Source organism: Sebastes umbrosus, chromosome 18, assembly GCF_015220745.1.
Source record: "Sebastes umbrosus isolate fSebUmb1 chromosome 18, fSebUmb1.pri, whole genome shotgun sequence".
NCBI lineage: Eukaryota > Metazoa > Chordata > Actinopteri > Perciformes > Sebastidae > Sebastes > Sebastes umbrosus.
The window spans coordinates 4882373-4898137 of NC_051286.1; the positions used below are offsets into that span (position 1 = coordinate 4882373).

At 42.3% G+C, this 15765-nt stretch overlaps 1 protein-coding gene across 1 annotated transcript in view; it reads right to left on the reverse strand.

The window, feature by feature from the left end:
* The window catches only part of gphnb (gephyrin b), a 119450-nt gene extending 105210 nt beyond the window's left edge, over window positions 1-14240 (reverse strand). The window contains exons 1-2 of the mRNA XM_037750977.1: window positions 14187-14240; window positions 12102-12380 (exon numbers count right to left, since the gene is read on the reverse strand). Coding sequence (XP_037606905.1) covers window positions 12102-12380; window positions 14187-14235 — 328 coding nt within the window. The 5' untranslated portion in view covers window positions 14236-14240. The remainder of the gene's footprint in view (window positions 1-12101; window positions 12381-14186) is intronic.
* Between the last annotated feature and the right edge of the window lie 1525 nt (window positions 14241-15765).

Genomic DNA, 15765 nt, shown 5'->3' on the forward strand with positions numbered 1-15765 from the left:
TCTGGGAATAGCTTTCCAGGCAGCCCCCGATGGAGCTCTTCTCTGGAGAGCTGACAAGAGCCTACGAGAGCGGAGGAGACGCTGCTCCTTGTCCGCCAAATACCGTCTGCCTCTTGTTCTAACTCGCATCCCAATTAAAGACTATTTACAGTAAGGGAGGATTATTTCCATGGGCTGTGAAAGCAGAGAGAGAGAGAGAGGGGGGGTGTGTGCAAAAGGGGAGGAGAGTCCCCCCCCCCCGCCCCGGCACACACTCCACTCCCCGCTACTCGACGCTGAGAATAATTCCTTTGCAGTGAAGACTTAATTCTCATTCTGTGTTCGTGTCCCTGATCCTGCATTGTCTATTCTGGTCATGTGGTCCGCCTGCCTTGCTGCTGCTGTCCACTGTCACAGCTGTGCGTGTGATGCAGAGAGAGAGAGAGAGAGAGGAAGTAAGAGGAGGGTCAGCCAGTGTTTTAACCGCTGCTACAGTACGAGCCCCACCCAAACCAAAAAGATAAATCCTTGTCCGACCACACGCTAACAACGGGATCAAATATATTTCTAGTCTAACTAACAGCACACGAACCGTCCAGGTGCTTGCTTGTTCTCTGACAATGCTACCATTTCGTCTTCATGGCCCTTGGGATTACAACCTGTGAAAGTCTGTGCAAAATAGTCCTTCAAATTTGGCTTAAAGGGGACAGATCATGCTCATTTTCAAGTTTTTATTTTGGGGTTTCTATGAGGGATTTCACAATATCAGAAATGTACCAGTTGATACCTATACCAGTGAAATTCCACGATTCTCAATGCCAATTCCATACCATGGTTAAAAACAAAAGTAAAACAATAAATCCCATGTACCTCAACAGATCGCTTGTTTTTTTCCAACCAACAGTCCAAAACACAAAAGATATTCAGTTTAATATCACAAAGAAAAGCAGAAAATCCTCACCTTTTAGAAGTTTAAACTCAAGGATGTGTAGTATTCCTGCTTAAAAATGACTTAAATGATTAATAGATTATTAAAATAATTGCAGATAATCATCATGATAACGTTAGAATTCACCCTGGCCCAATACTCACTTTTACCGAATAGAGCATCATAATGTAAATCAATGGTACCCCACGTGTTGAAATCTGCAGGACGAGAGCTAGTTAGCATTATCTTAGCAGCCAGTAGCACAGTGCTGCACGGAACTAACAGTTAACGTTAACTAGCCCTCGTTCTGCCGATTTCAACACCGATTTCTTGTTCACAATGAAGCATAGTCAGGGAAAAATAGGGTGCATCCTGAGTTTACTGCATCCCAAACACATTTTCTAACATCCCCCGGATGAAAGGATGAAAGAGCGTATATTGCCAAGAAGTGAAAGTCAATTGTTCGTTCCATTGCAACATCAGCACCTAGCAGCAAAGCTATGCTTCCGCCATTTTGGACTGAAAGCGAGTGAAAAAAATTAAAAAATTATTTCTATTCTATTGTCATATTCTACCAAAAAATGGTCTGTGTTAAACAATAAAATATTATAAATATTATAAGTGTTTGCCAAAATGGCGACTGTTGTCAAAAAATACCGGAGTTTCGTCTCTTTGCTTCTATACTTTTTGCCGTTAGCCTCAAGCCCTGACGGAAGTAAAACGAATATTGTCATGTTTTCAGAATTTTGGCATCGAAGTATCGAAGTATCGAAGTATCGCTTCTCGTGACAACCCTATTTTAAATCTTCAAAAAAACATTTTTTTCTCATACTGTCTGTTTGAATATACCTGTATTCACCCTCTGTCTGAAACGCTCCGTTTTAGCGCCCGTCTCTTTAAGACCCCCTCCCGAAAAAGCCCAGTCAGTCATGAAAAATATGGTGCACCTTTGCAAAGGTAGTTCTCAAGCTGTGGGCGGTATATTCTAATGAGCCTGCATGTGAAATAGGAATCGGAGCCAAATCTGAATGGCTTGTTGAATCATATGTTTTCTGATCTAAGCAGCCCCCACTGGGTTGTGGGTTGGTAGGAAACTCCAGATACCCGGATGTACGTACACAAGCACATCACAACAAAGTGAGCTTTTCCTGATACGTCCCCTTTAAAGATGATTTAAAATCATTGGAAATCGGATGAGAGATAAGAAGCAGGAACAAGTGTTTGCCCAATGTGTGTGTCCTCCCCCCTCTGTTGTAGCTCTTCTGTTCCAAGTGTATCCCTCTCAAACTAGCATATTGTTGAACAGATGCCCACATATTGTTGCAAGGGAACCCCCCTAGTAGCAGCTTAGAGATGATTCAACCATAGACAGACACAGAGAGTTGGGTCAAAAGCAGGAAAAAGGAGGAATGAAATCATGCTAGTGGGTAGACACACGCCTGGGGCTCTCTGATTCCCATCCAAACCACATATCTTTATATCACCAGTGAACCGAATGGTAACATCTACTTTGTATTTTTTTTGTTATCCAGTCATGACGTCAGCTGTGTCAGGATATTACGTCTGGCTGTCTCAGCGTCAACAGAGTGGGAAACGGGGAGGGATAATAACGCTGTGGTGCTGATGGGAGCACAGACAGACTAGTGGCTATGAGGGAGTTAGCAAGGACTTCACAAATACGCATATGGGCTGTGAGGACAGATGATTTAGGCTATTTAGGTATCTTTAAGCAATAAGCTATCTGATTGTTCATTCTGCATCTTTAGATCCTGTTGCTAAGAGAGTAAAACACTTGAACCCTGTCAAAATAACATCAATTTGATGACCATATCTGATGGTTGTGTCATTCTCCATGGATAACTGGCCATGTGTAGACAACATGATGTTACCAATACTACAACTGAGTTTGAAAGCAGAAGGTTTTTCCTCTCAATTTAGAAAGTCAAAGTTGCTGTTCTATGGTCCTTGTCAAAGCTAACTGCAGTTGGCTTGAGGAGCCGGTAGACTGCTATGTGCTTCATCCAGTAAATGTTGTCGTCAGCTCTAATTTTCACAAGAGTGGGCAGAGTTTCACACTAGTATCACTATATATATATATATATATATATATAAAATATATAATATTTTTCCGATATCTATGTCGATGTATGCCTCTCTATAGATATATCACAATATGGTAAAAATATACAAAATGACATGTTAAAAATTCAACTTAGCACAATTAACTGAATCCATTGAGATTCCACTCTTGCAACAGACAAAGAAAGGCATTCTGGGAAATGTAGGAAATCACTCATTTAAATATTTTTCAAAAGATATCTGATGTTTTAGTTTTTAATTACAATATGCTATGAATAATTAACTTGGAAGTGTAACCGTAACAAATATGATTTCACGTAAAATCAGCAAAAAATAATACTGAATTATCGCCAAGCCCTTGTTCACGCCTTCCCCTATATATAGGCACCCAAGTCAACCAGTTTGAGTTCAACACATGATCCCTCAACAGCTTCCCACCAGCTAAAATGACCAATTGTGTTAGTTGGAATGGACCACCAAGCTGCAGGTACCAAACCACCATACAATGCATCTATTATCTATCATCTACACCAAGAAATCAAATGTTTCAATTTTATAAAAACTCTACACCATATCTCACTTTGACCCCCTTTACACCTGGACCTAAACTGCGTCTTGTATCCAGATTGTATTTAGTTATGATTTAACCTGATTACATTTACACCTGGTATTAATACGTCTTCAGTGTCCACATTGAGATCGGATCGCTTTGTCTGAAAGGGGTGAGATGAAGCCTCCGGAAGCTGCACTCTGCACGTACTTGCAGCTGGGTACTGCTGAAGAGGCGGTGCATAATGCGCAGACACATCAGCCTCAAAACGCCACCGTTTAAAAGGGAGAGGGGGCCCGGTAACGTGACTTTGAGGCACGACTACACTTGCACACACAGAGTGCCGACAGAGCGGTGGAAGTGATCTCTCTACACTGGTGGTCCAGTGACTGGAGGAGCGCCCCGGCCGAAGCTTTGAAGATCGCTGTTGATTACTACCAAAGCGCCAAACCCCCTAAAGTGGTACTTGTGATAGCCCTAGCGTTACGTATTTCTGCCCACGTAGTTGAAAACGCAATTGAATTTACGCTTGTGTTCAATGTGGTCATAATGCGTCCCTGACCACCTCCGGAGCTGGTTTGGCTGATCAGATCACAAGCCGTCCTCAATGCGCTTTGGGTGCATGTCAACACGCTCTCATCCCAACTCATCACCATGCTTTATCAGACCCCTTGACGTCACTTTCCGGTCACAGTAAACACATGCTTAATGTTGTGAATAAAACAATAACACTAGCTTAGGTTCAGGCAACAAAACCACTTAGTTATGTTTAGGAAAAACAACATGGTTGGCCTTAAAATTATTACATTTGTACAATACATATGTAACTTGACAGCTGATTCCCATGTGAAAGTGAAACTTAACACACGGGACATGAACAGCGGTCTCCTGGATGAAAGCCTTTCATCGTTGGGCCCAGCCACCGTGTGTGTCTTTTCGCTCTTTAAACTACGTCACCACACTCTGTTGCTGCGGATGGGTTTACATTGTAGTTAATGGAATGCCTGGTGCGTCACATGACGACGCTAAAAGGTGGAAACGCCGACGGCCGTGACAAAGCGTCTATGATGTACTTTGCAATAACAATAATATAGAGAGAATCCATGTTACATTATTTGTCTACCAACAGAGGCCTAAATAGATCAGAGTGCAACGCAGACACAAGACCTGTTGCATTTGGTTTCTGCAGCATGAAATCCACTTTTTATTGATCGAAAGTTCCCCCATCAATGCTCTCAACATGTGAAACCCACAGCTGAAATGACACACACTCAGACACATTTTTCTGAGTACTAGTGAGGTGAAAGCATTCTGGTTAATGTAGTCATTTTCCTAACGGAGAATAAAAGTAGATGAAGGGAAATCTTCTGCATATGTCAGTCTGATGATGTTAAACCTGTGTTGTGTATCTGTGATTGCAGCTCTCCTTCAATTGTAAAACCCTTGGCTTGCATCGTAGACACTAGATTGAGTCATTCAGAAACAGACAGCGAGAGGAGATTGCTCCATAACCTGGCAGCCACCCACGCCATTCAGTGACAGATGACGGCGTCTCCTACGTTTGGTCAAGGTGCTCTCTGGCACGCCAGGTCGCTGCTTCTTGCTGACTTGACTCCTGTTTCTCTTGTGAGCCTCTTTAGCTCCTGAGCTGTTAAGGTGAGCTTGGACAAACTCCAGAGATTAAATTATGTGGAAAAGCAGATTAAATAGTTATTATCCCATCTGCAGCCAGACAAGTACACACACGAGCAGGCACGCATACGTGTTCGCAAACCCACGTGCACGCACACGCGCAGACAAGCAAAGGGGGAATACACACAGACACACACGTGATCCAGGCCTACACCGACGGATACATCATGTTTAACAAAATCACAGTTGTGCGTTACTGTTCAACATGGATGTTTTGTCGATAAGCATCTAAAATTAAACACGTTGACGTACCAAAACCTTTCCTCTGACCGCTTCACCTCTTCAGCAGACCAACAAAATGCAGACCACATAATCCTCGCCAAATAAAATTTTGGCGAGGAGAAACTGTCATGTCCGTTTTCAAATGGGTCCCTTGACCTTTGATCTCAAGATATGTGAATGAAAATGGGTTCTATGGGTACCCACGAGTCTCCCCTTTACAGACATGCCCACTTTATGATGATCACATGCAGTTTGGGGCAAGTCATAGTCAAGTCAGCACACTGACACACTGACAGCTGTTGTTGCCTGTTGGGCTGCAGTTTGCCATGTTATGATTTGAGTATATTGTTTTATGCTAAATGCAGTACCTGTGAGGGTTTCTGGACAATATCTGTCATTGTTTTGTGTTGTTAATTGATTTCCAATAATAAATATATACATAATATGCATAAAGCAGCATGTTTGCCGACTCCCATGTTGATAAGAGTATTAAATACTTGACAAATCTCCCTTTAAGGTTCATTTTGAACAGATAAAAAAATGTGTTATTCATGGACAATCATGCAATGCGATTAAATATTTTAATCGATTGACAGCACTACTGTTAACATTTGAAAAATCTTTTAGTATGGGCCAGTCTTAAGATTAAGAAATGGACAACCACTCCGCCAAAATAAAAGCATCCACCCATTCTGCAGGGAGCCACAGAATTAGTTGTACTTAACAGAGGGGTTGAGAGAGCGATCTAAATGTGGTTGTTTTGGGAAGCCTGCCTGCCGTCGATTCATGTCTTTCTGATAGACATGTAAGTTTAGAGAGCCGCCCACACATCGCTGAGCCTCTCTCACTTGTTACAACCGAGGCTGAAAAAATAGAAGCGAGGGAGAGACTGATACACAGAGAGAGAGAGAGAGAGAGAGAGAGAGAGAGAGAGAGAGAGAGAGAGGAGAGGGAAACATGTGTGCTGTCTGTCGCAGAGTGGAGCTTTCCTGCCCTGGCTCCTCATTGGAAGCCCGATGCCGAGTGTGTGTCCACGTCTCTTTGAGGAAGGGCTGGAGTTAACCCACACACTCTCAGCAGCCGGCATCAATGGGGCTTTCTACGGGCTGTAAATCAAGCCACACATCCAAGAGCAGCCGCGGCCCATGCATGGAGAGCTGCCGTATAATAACACCGTATGGTCCAACACATACACACGGGCTTTATACAGATTAAAAGCCACTGAATGCCTTTTGCCAGCCTCTCTCTCTCTCTCTCTCTCTCTCTCTTGGTGTGTGATCGTGGAAGGTATGCATACAGTAGCTATATTTGGGGTTGGGGGGGGGGGAGATTTACTAAGCTGTGTTTTCCAGCCAGAGCTCAGTATTAGTGCAGAAAACCACAAAGAGCAGAGCAGAGTCACATTGCATATGCACATATACCACACATGTAAAGGGCACATGCATGATGTGCACGCTCACATGTGCTTAGAAAATGCATGAAAGCTCAGCTGGAGTGCGTCCAACGTGTGGTTCTCATGTGGGCAGAGGGTTTCCTAGAAAATACCTATATTTGTCATTGTTTTGTGTTGTTAATTGATTTCCAATAATAAATATATACACACATTTGATATCCCCATGTTGATAAGAGTATTAAATACTTGACAAATCTCCCTTTAAGGTCCATTTTGAACAGATACAAAATGTGTGATTCATTTGCGATTAATCGTGATTAACTATGGACAATCATGCAAATAAATGTTTTAATCGATTGACATTGTTTTGATCTGCTCGTAAGTCCATCCTAGTTGCACCGATTTCAAATAGCAAATATTAAATGTATTCAATATATACGATTTAGGGCTGTCAAAGTTGACGCGATAATAACGTCTTAACGCTAATTTGTTTTAACGCCACTAATGCATTAATGTAACTTGCGATTTTTAGGTTGTAGCCCTCAGTTTTAAAGTTACAGTGAAGATACTGGCATCATATGAAACTAAAAAACCTAATGAATCCATTGATACCAACCATGTCCTACTAGCTTGTCGTGAAGGAGGTCAAATAACGCTCTAGACTTGCACAAAATTTTGGTGAGGAAAAACTGGCAAAGCCATTTTCAAAGGGGTCCCTTGACCTCTGACCTCCAGATATGTGAATGTAAATGTGTTCTATGTGTACCCAGGAGTCTCCCCTTTACAGACATGCCCACTTTATGATAATCACATGCAGTTTTGGTGCAAGTCATAGTCAAGTCAGCACACTGACACACTGACAGCTGTTGTTGCCTGTGAAATGTCTAAATGAAACAGTCAAGGCAGATGCTTATATTATAATTTCACACTATGCATCACACTGAGTCAGATTAGGAAACTAGCACCTCGACGAGAAAGTAAATGTCTGACAACATAATTCATCTTTGGGATGTTTGTGCTGTCACAAACTTGAAGCCACAACTCTTCATTTATGACTGTATATCTGCATACATAAATACACACATGCATCAAGCAATTAAAGCACACATATTCCTCTGAGTGTGTCGCCGTGTGCCCAGAGACCCCGAGGCAGGCCCAGGGAGAGACACACAGGACAATTAAAACTCAACAGGAAGAAACACAGACAGCTAGAAACCAGGCACTCAAGCATCAAAAATACACAAGCACGTATAAACAGGTGGATAGAGAAAGAAACATCACAATAGGCTGAGCGCAGCGTGAGAAGCTTTCATCCACTGCTAACAAAGGTCACGTTTTCAGTGTGACAGCTTTGACAAGTGACAGCACGTTCACCCCCCAATTATCCTGTTTCAAGTTTCCCGCAAATAAAACCCCACCTCTTACTCAAACATCCCACGAAATACATACATTATTTCACCGACATGTCAGCGTCCCCTGCTCCCGGGGTCTCAACAGAGACGTCCCCTGGGCTCTGTCACCTATCTAGAGGGATGTGGGGCTAAGTGATGGAGGAGGGTTGAGCCAAGGTCTCATCTCCTCCCTGGAGACTGAATGCAGGAGTGGACGGCTGACCTTTAACCCTCACAAGGAGGGAGATTGAGCACTGCTCCAGACTCTATTAGCATTCTGCTCACACAGGCCCTATAACACAGCAAACCATTGGCAATGAACACTAAGACTGAGGTGTGGTGGCGACAAAAGGTTTCTGCGTTATAAGAGAGATCCAACCTGAATATTCTGAGCTTTGCTTCCCCGTGGCAGCACAGCGGGGGGACTTTTCGCTGTCAAAAAGCATCATCTCACAAAAAAAAGAAAAAAAATCATACAGCGGTGTTGTTAGCCATGAGTAATCCTGCCACGATTAGATTCTTAAAAGGCTAAGGGTCAGGTAAAACATGGCAACTTAATGCCACCGTGCACCGTTTCCTCCCCGTTTTTTTTACTCCTTTGATGCTTTGTTTCTCTGACAGTACAAGCCCTCCTACTCCACATACACACAAATACATCAAAAAGACAAATAAGCCTGTCGGTTGTGTCTCCGCGCGACTCAACGTCGACACATGTACGCTGGGATTGTCAACACTGCACAGCAAGATCAAACTGCTAATCTGTCACTACAGTAGGGATACAGTTGGGGATCAAGTGGCTGATAGAGAAATTAACCCCATGTAGTGTTGGGGATGTTCTAGAGCTAACGTGATAATAACGCATTAACGCAAATTTATTTAAACGCCACTCATTTCTTTAACGCATAACTCGCGATTTTTAGTTTCTAGCAGGAAAACCAAAGGAATCTATTGGTACCAACCATGTCATACTAGCTTGTAGTGAAGGAGGCTAAATAACGCTCCAAATTTACGCTAAATTTTGGCGAGGAAAAACGGGCATGGACATTTTCAAAGAGGTCCCTTGACCTCTGACCTCAAGATATGTGAATGTAAATGGGTTCTTTGGGTACCCACGAGTCTCCCCTTTACAGACATGCCCACTTTATGATAATCACATGCAGTTTGGGGTCAAGTCATAGTCAAGTCAGCACACTGACACACTGACAGCTGTTGTTGCCTGTTGGGCTGCAGTTTGTCATGTTATGATTTGAGCATATTGTTTTATGCTAAATGCAGTACCTGTGAGGGTTTCTGGACAATATCTGTCATTGTTTTGTGTTGTTAATTGATTTCCAATAATAAATATATACATACATTTGCATAAAGCAAGTATAGTTGCCCACTCCCGTGTTGATAAGAGTATTAAATACTTGACAAATCTCCCTTTAAGGTACAATTTGAACAGATAAAAATGTGCGATTAATCGGGATTAACTACGGACAATTATTCGATTAATTGTGATTAAATATTTGAATCGATTGACAGTAGGGATGCAGCGATACTGGATCAGATATCTGGCCGATACTGACTCAAATAGCTGGATCGGGTATCGGTGACAATGGGGCCGATCTATTCAATTCAATTCTATGTTTATATACTATATACTGTACATTATATACTGGAATTTGAATTCCTGCTTAAGTTTTGACCAATTTATTGCTGCATTAAAAAGGTTTACACAGGTTTAAGGTTGAATTGTCATTCTTGTTAATTCTGAAGATATTTTACCAAGTTGTTGGTGTACAATTTATTACTTTAATAATAAATAATACAGTAAATTTACAGTATATTTATGTATTCTTTTGTTACATTTTGTTTTACAAAGTTAGGAAAGTAATGTTTAAGTCAAGTCTGATGTTGCCTTACAAACAGTGAGGTATACAGCTTATTAATTAAACACTGGTATCGGATCGTTACTCGGTATCGGCCGATACCTAAAGTCCAGGTATTGCTACTGGGACTGAATAAGTCAGATGGGTGCATCCCTAATTGACATCCCTACAGACCTCTAGTTAGTGACCAACATACAGCAAACAGCCACCTACCTACATAAACAAAAAAACAATCTGAAAGCACGTTCATATCTGTTTAAAACACCAAATCCTCATCAGTTTGGGACTATTTTCTGTCACATATACACCATATTCCTCATCATACAGCAAAATGTGGAGATGGAGATGGAGATGGGGAAAAATAAAGTGAGTAGAGATGTGTGTTCTCCTCCTCTCAAAGCCTGGGTGTATCTATCTGATGCAGTATTTACCGTGGTAGGGTCAGTACCGCACTGATTTGTGAGTGACGCTGGATTTCAGCACCACGGACAGCTCTCCCCCTCTCCATCCTCTTCCTCTCTCTCTCCAGTGAGGAGAGGAGGAGGAGGAGGAGGAGGGATGGAGAAGAAGAAGAAGGAGACGACGGGTGGTTGTGGTGTTGTTGGTGTTGGTGGTGGTGGGGGTTTCCCTGTGCAGATTTCAGTGGAGGATCTCTACACACACACAGTCATCCCTCCATCTCCATCGCTACACACCACCACCACCTCCTCCTCTTCCTCCGCCTCTTCCTCCACCAGGCTGGATTTCCATACGGAGGAACACCACCGTATGTGTGAGATCACGGCTTGCATGAAATATTGATCGACCCAGCCTCACACAGGATGGACACAGAGAGAGAGAGAGAGAGAGAGGAGGAAGAAGAGAGGAAGAAGAGAGGGAGGGTATTCCTCTGGACAGCCTTCATCATGCATCCACCACCTCCATCCATCCCTCCATCCCTCTCCACATCCTCCACCAAATTGACTTCCAGATCATGTCAACAACCTCTGGCGTGATGTTTGACGATCAGAAACATGACAAAGCAATAGGCTACACACACACACACACACACACACACGCACACACACACACACACACACACACACACACACACAGAGAGAAAAAATGAAGGCCGGCGGCGACCAGATCTAACAGCATCCTGTGTGTGTGTGTGTGTGTGTGTGTGTGCGTGTGTGTGCATGTGTGTGCATGTGTGTGTGTGTGTGTGTGTGTGTGTTCAGCCCCACCAACCAACCAACCAACCAAACCCAGACACACATCATCATCATGTGTCATGTAAACTCTGCTGTCATTCACAAAACGCGCATTTTTCTCCACAGATTTTTTTCTCTCCTCTCCTCTCCTCCTCCACCTCGCTGCTCTTTAACAGGCCGAGAGGATGCGCTCATCATCATCACCACCATCATCACCATCACCATCATCACCATCATCATCCACCTTCAGCAACTGTCGTGAGCAACACTTCACACACACAAAAAAAAACCAAAAAAAAAACCTGCTGTGGTCAGCTGGGTGTCAATAATGCATCACATCACATCTCCAGCATCTTTAGCAGCGGACACAAACACACGGTCAGCTGTCATTATCAGGCTCTGACAGGCACATCAGATATATAGAGAGACATGAATTATTCAATGCACATAAACTGAGCTCTTGTTCTTCAGCAAAACGACTGCAAATCTACATGAGCGCAACACAACCCGATGCAGAGAAAGAGAGAGAGAGAGAGAGAGAGAGCATCTTTTTTAGGCTTCCACCGCATAAAGCACAGAGCATGTAGACGTGGATGCATGTACCGGTGGAAAGAAAAGGCTTTAAATGAGGCTGCAGAGAGAGATGGAGAGATGGAGAGATGGAGAGATGGAGAGATGGAGAGATGCAGAAATCCGCCGACATGTATGCAGCTCCGCCGGCGGTGGATGAATCCACGCTAAATGTGATGCAGAATGAAGTGAGAATAAAAAAGCAGATGCGGTTTTCTGCAGGTTTTTGTTACCTGTCAGGACTCCGACCCGGATTTGGTGGTCGTGGTTCGTTAAAATCATCCCGTCTGACGCCATGTTCAGCAGCGCTGTCGCCCGCACCGAGAACTCACGGCAGGGCCCAGAGCCGAGCACCGAGAACTTAGTGGGGAGAGGAGGAGGAAGAGGAGGAGGAAGAGGAGGAGGAGGAGGAGGGATGGAGGGAGGAGGAGGAGGAGATGGGATACGGCAAAAAAAAAAAAAAAAAACAGGCAGACGAGATGAGTAGAAAGCAGAGCAGATCATTGGGACACCTACACACTGTAAAAAAAAATTATTTCTTTTTACATTTTTTTTCCAAGAAATTTTATATTTTCTGTCTGTATTTCAAAATGACAGATTTTTTTTTTAAATATTACATGTTTCATTTGTGATTTATATGTTAATGGTTTAAGATTTACGGTGTATGACTATTCTAACAATAAATATATGTTAAAAGTAAAATATTTCTTGTAAAATTACAGTAATAAAGGCTGATTAAACATAATTACTGTTTTTATTTTTTGCAATTTATATATGTTAATTAACGGACAGTATTTTTCTGTTTTTTAACAGACATTTTCTGGCGCCCCTGCTGCCGGAAAATTTCCATTATTTTACACCTTTTTTTTTTTTACAGTGTAGATAAGCCATTGTTTTGTTTTATCAGAAGGACTTTTTGCCCTTTAACTTAGCAATGAGCAATCTTAGAGCTGCAGATTTAAAGATAATAATGATAATAACAATGGAGCAAATGACTGTAATGCGAAGTGGTTGCTGACCCACAGAGAATTATAAACCAACTTGGAGCTTTTTTTATCATCTTTCAGCTCATTGTTTTTTTTAAATTCATTTTTATTTGGAGACAAGAGTGTTTCCATTTTTTTTTCTTTTTCAAAGTGTACATATACAATAAACACTGTGCCCACCTGCCCCAGCCGCCTATTCGTGGGGTACACACCTACAGTAGCAGAGAGGTAAAGAACATTTTTTTTAGCTGCGCACAATGTCTAAATAATGGGAAAAAATAAATAAATAAATAAGTTAAATATATACATATATACATACATACATACCTGCATACCTTGTTTTGGTTTTATAGCCTAAAACTTTACTGTTTTGATTCACACAACTCTCATTTTCAGTAGTTTTCAATAAAAAAAAACACTGTACACAACCTATCCAACACTAAATTGCACAAAAAACAAAGTTTAGGGCCCAGAGCCGATCAACATCAAACATAGTGGGGAGAGGAGGAGGAAGAGGATGAGGAGGAGGGATGGAGGGAGGAGGAGATGGGATACAGCAAAAAAAACAAAACAGCCAGACAAGATGAGTAGAAAGCAGAGCGATCATCAGGACACCTACAGATAAGCCATTGTTTTGTTTTATCAAAAGGACTTTTTGCCCTTTTTTTTTTTCAACAATATTTTTATTATGCTTTTAAACACAAACACACACAAAACCAACAATACACCAACACACAGTGGCCACAAGAGCTAAACACCATATTTAGATCCCTAATACACAGAATACATAGCACATAATATACTCAAAGAGATGATTGTACACATTCACATATGTAGTTGAAAATATCAAAGCATCTTTGTATGTATATGTATAAGGATAAGGAGACGCTCAGTCCGTTACAGTTGATCGCAATAGACACTGATGCAACAACAAAACATTTTAATGAAAAATAAGAAAACAAAACAAAATAAATAAGTCAGCAAATAAATATCTCGCCTTACGACCCAAAAATGGCACTTAGCGGATTTTCAATATTGCGATCTATCAGACCCTTTAGTACAATATTTGTAAGTTTTTCACCAGCATATCTAAAAAAGGATGTCCAAATCCAAAAAAAAAAACACTGTGCACAACCTATCCAACGCTAAATTGGACATAAACAAAGTTTAGGGCCCAGAGCCGATCACATCGAACTTAGTGGGGAGAGGAGGAGGAGGAGGAGGAGGAGGAGGAGGAGGAGGGAGGGAGGGAGGAGGAGGAGATGGGATACAGCAGGAAAAAAAAAACAGCCAGACGAGATGAGTAGAAAGCAGAGCAGATCATCGGGACACCTACAGATAAGCGGGCAAGATGCGGGGGCCGTTTAAACCGCACACACATCAGTCAGCTGGCCGCCTGCCACGGTAGTAGTGTGGAGCCCAGATTAAGTCTTATATGGAGACCACTATTGATTTCCTGTGAAGGCTTTTTAGGGGGAGAGCAGCAGCACGTCTGCAGTCACTTTTCTCATGCATTTCATGCCATTTTTGAAGCTTAAGTTTTTAGATCCGGGCGTGAGGGGTTTTCTCCGGGTGCTCAGGTTTCCCCCACAACAGTCCAAAGACATGCAGGTCAGGTTAGAGCTTCAGTAAGCAACAAGTTCCATAATAACCTCTCAGCATATTGTAATTCCAGTGCTCAGAGAGACTTCTGCATCTCCTCATGGCTCTGTTTTCAGGATTTAAAAAAATCTAGCCTGAGACGGAAGACTTTTGGTGCCTTCAAATGAAACTTGTGAGCTTGTGCTTCGTGTACACGATATGCTTAGCGTTCAAGTGGTGAAGTTGTGAAGAACCTGACAACTTGATCTCAACATGGCTGCCGGGTCACAAACTTTTTAATTTTATCGCTAAACAATACACGACAAGATGTTTCTGAAAACATGTGAGGAGAGAAATAGGCATAGGTACGCGAGGATAAGCGGTTACAGAAAATGAATGGGTGCAGGCCTTAGATCCCTGCTTGGAAGCCTCTAATCTGTCCCCATAACCTGATGATTAAAGTAGCAGAGGGTAGAGTTGGAGGAAATATTATTTAAAAAAAAAAGTTAGTTTTATAAAACAGTCACTATATCCTGACAGTAGTGCATGAGACAGGTCATCTGAAAAAGATCATGTGCCTCTTTATCCTCCGGTGTCCTCATTTGCTCTTAAAGCTGGGCATACACAACGATTTTAAAAACGTTGTTCCTACTGTACGAGTAGATCGTTTGCGATGTAAAGCCAAATCTCACAATTTATGTGCTCACACTGTACAGTCCGTTCGTCAGCCACGATGTGAGTGCTCACACTGTACGTGTAAAACAGAAAAAACAGTTATTTTGATAGCTACGCTCTGATTACTGTAAAAAGTAGAAAAAAGGCACTTGGGGACATTGGGGCTTGTGGCTCTGCTTCAACTATGCAAGAGCCTGTGGATGGCCGACTAAATTTCTGTCAGAAATTCATCCGACTGTCCGACGGCCGGTTGGTAGGAGTTAATCGGTCCTCGGTCCCCCCCTGTACACTGCATGGCAAACGACGCCCGACGTAGCTGAAATTCGGTCCGACTCTAAAATGAGTCGTGCGGCTCAAAATTTGGGCCAGAAACAAACTAAAATCGTACAGTGTATGCCCAGTTTAATGACATCTGCATGATTTCACAGACTGGAGGAAAACAACCGATCAGAGCCGAGCTGGAGCCTCTGAGCAGCTGTCAATCACTTGCAAACTCCGATCAAACGGTCAAACTAGGCAGCGCTGATCAAATATGAATCAATATTCTGTTACTGTAATGCCTATTTCTCGCCTCAAATGTTTCAGAAACATCTTGTAGTGTACTGTTTAACTGTAAAATGAGAACGTGTGTGACCCAGTAGCCATGTTGAGATAA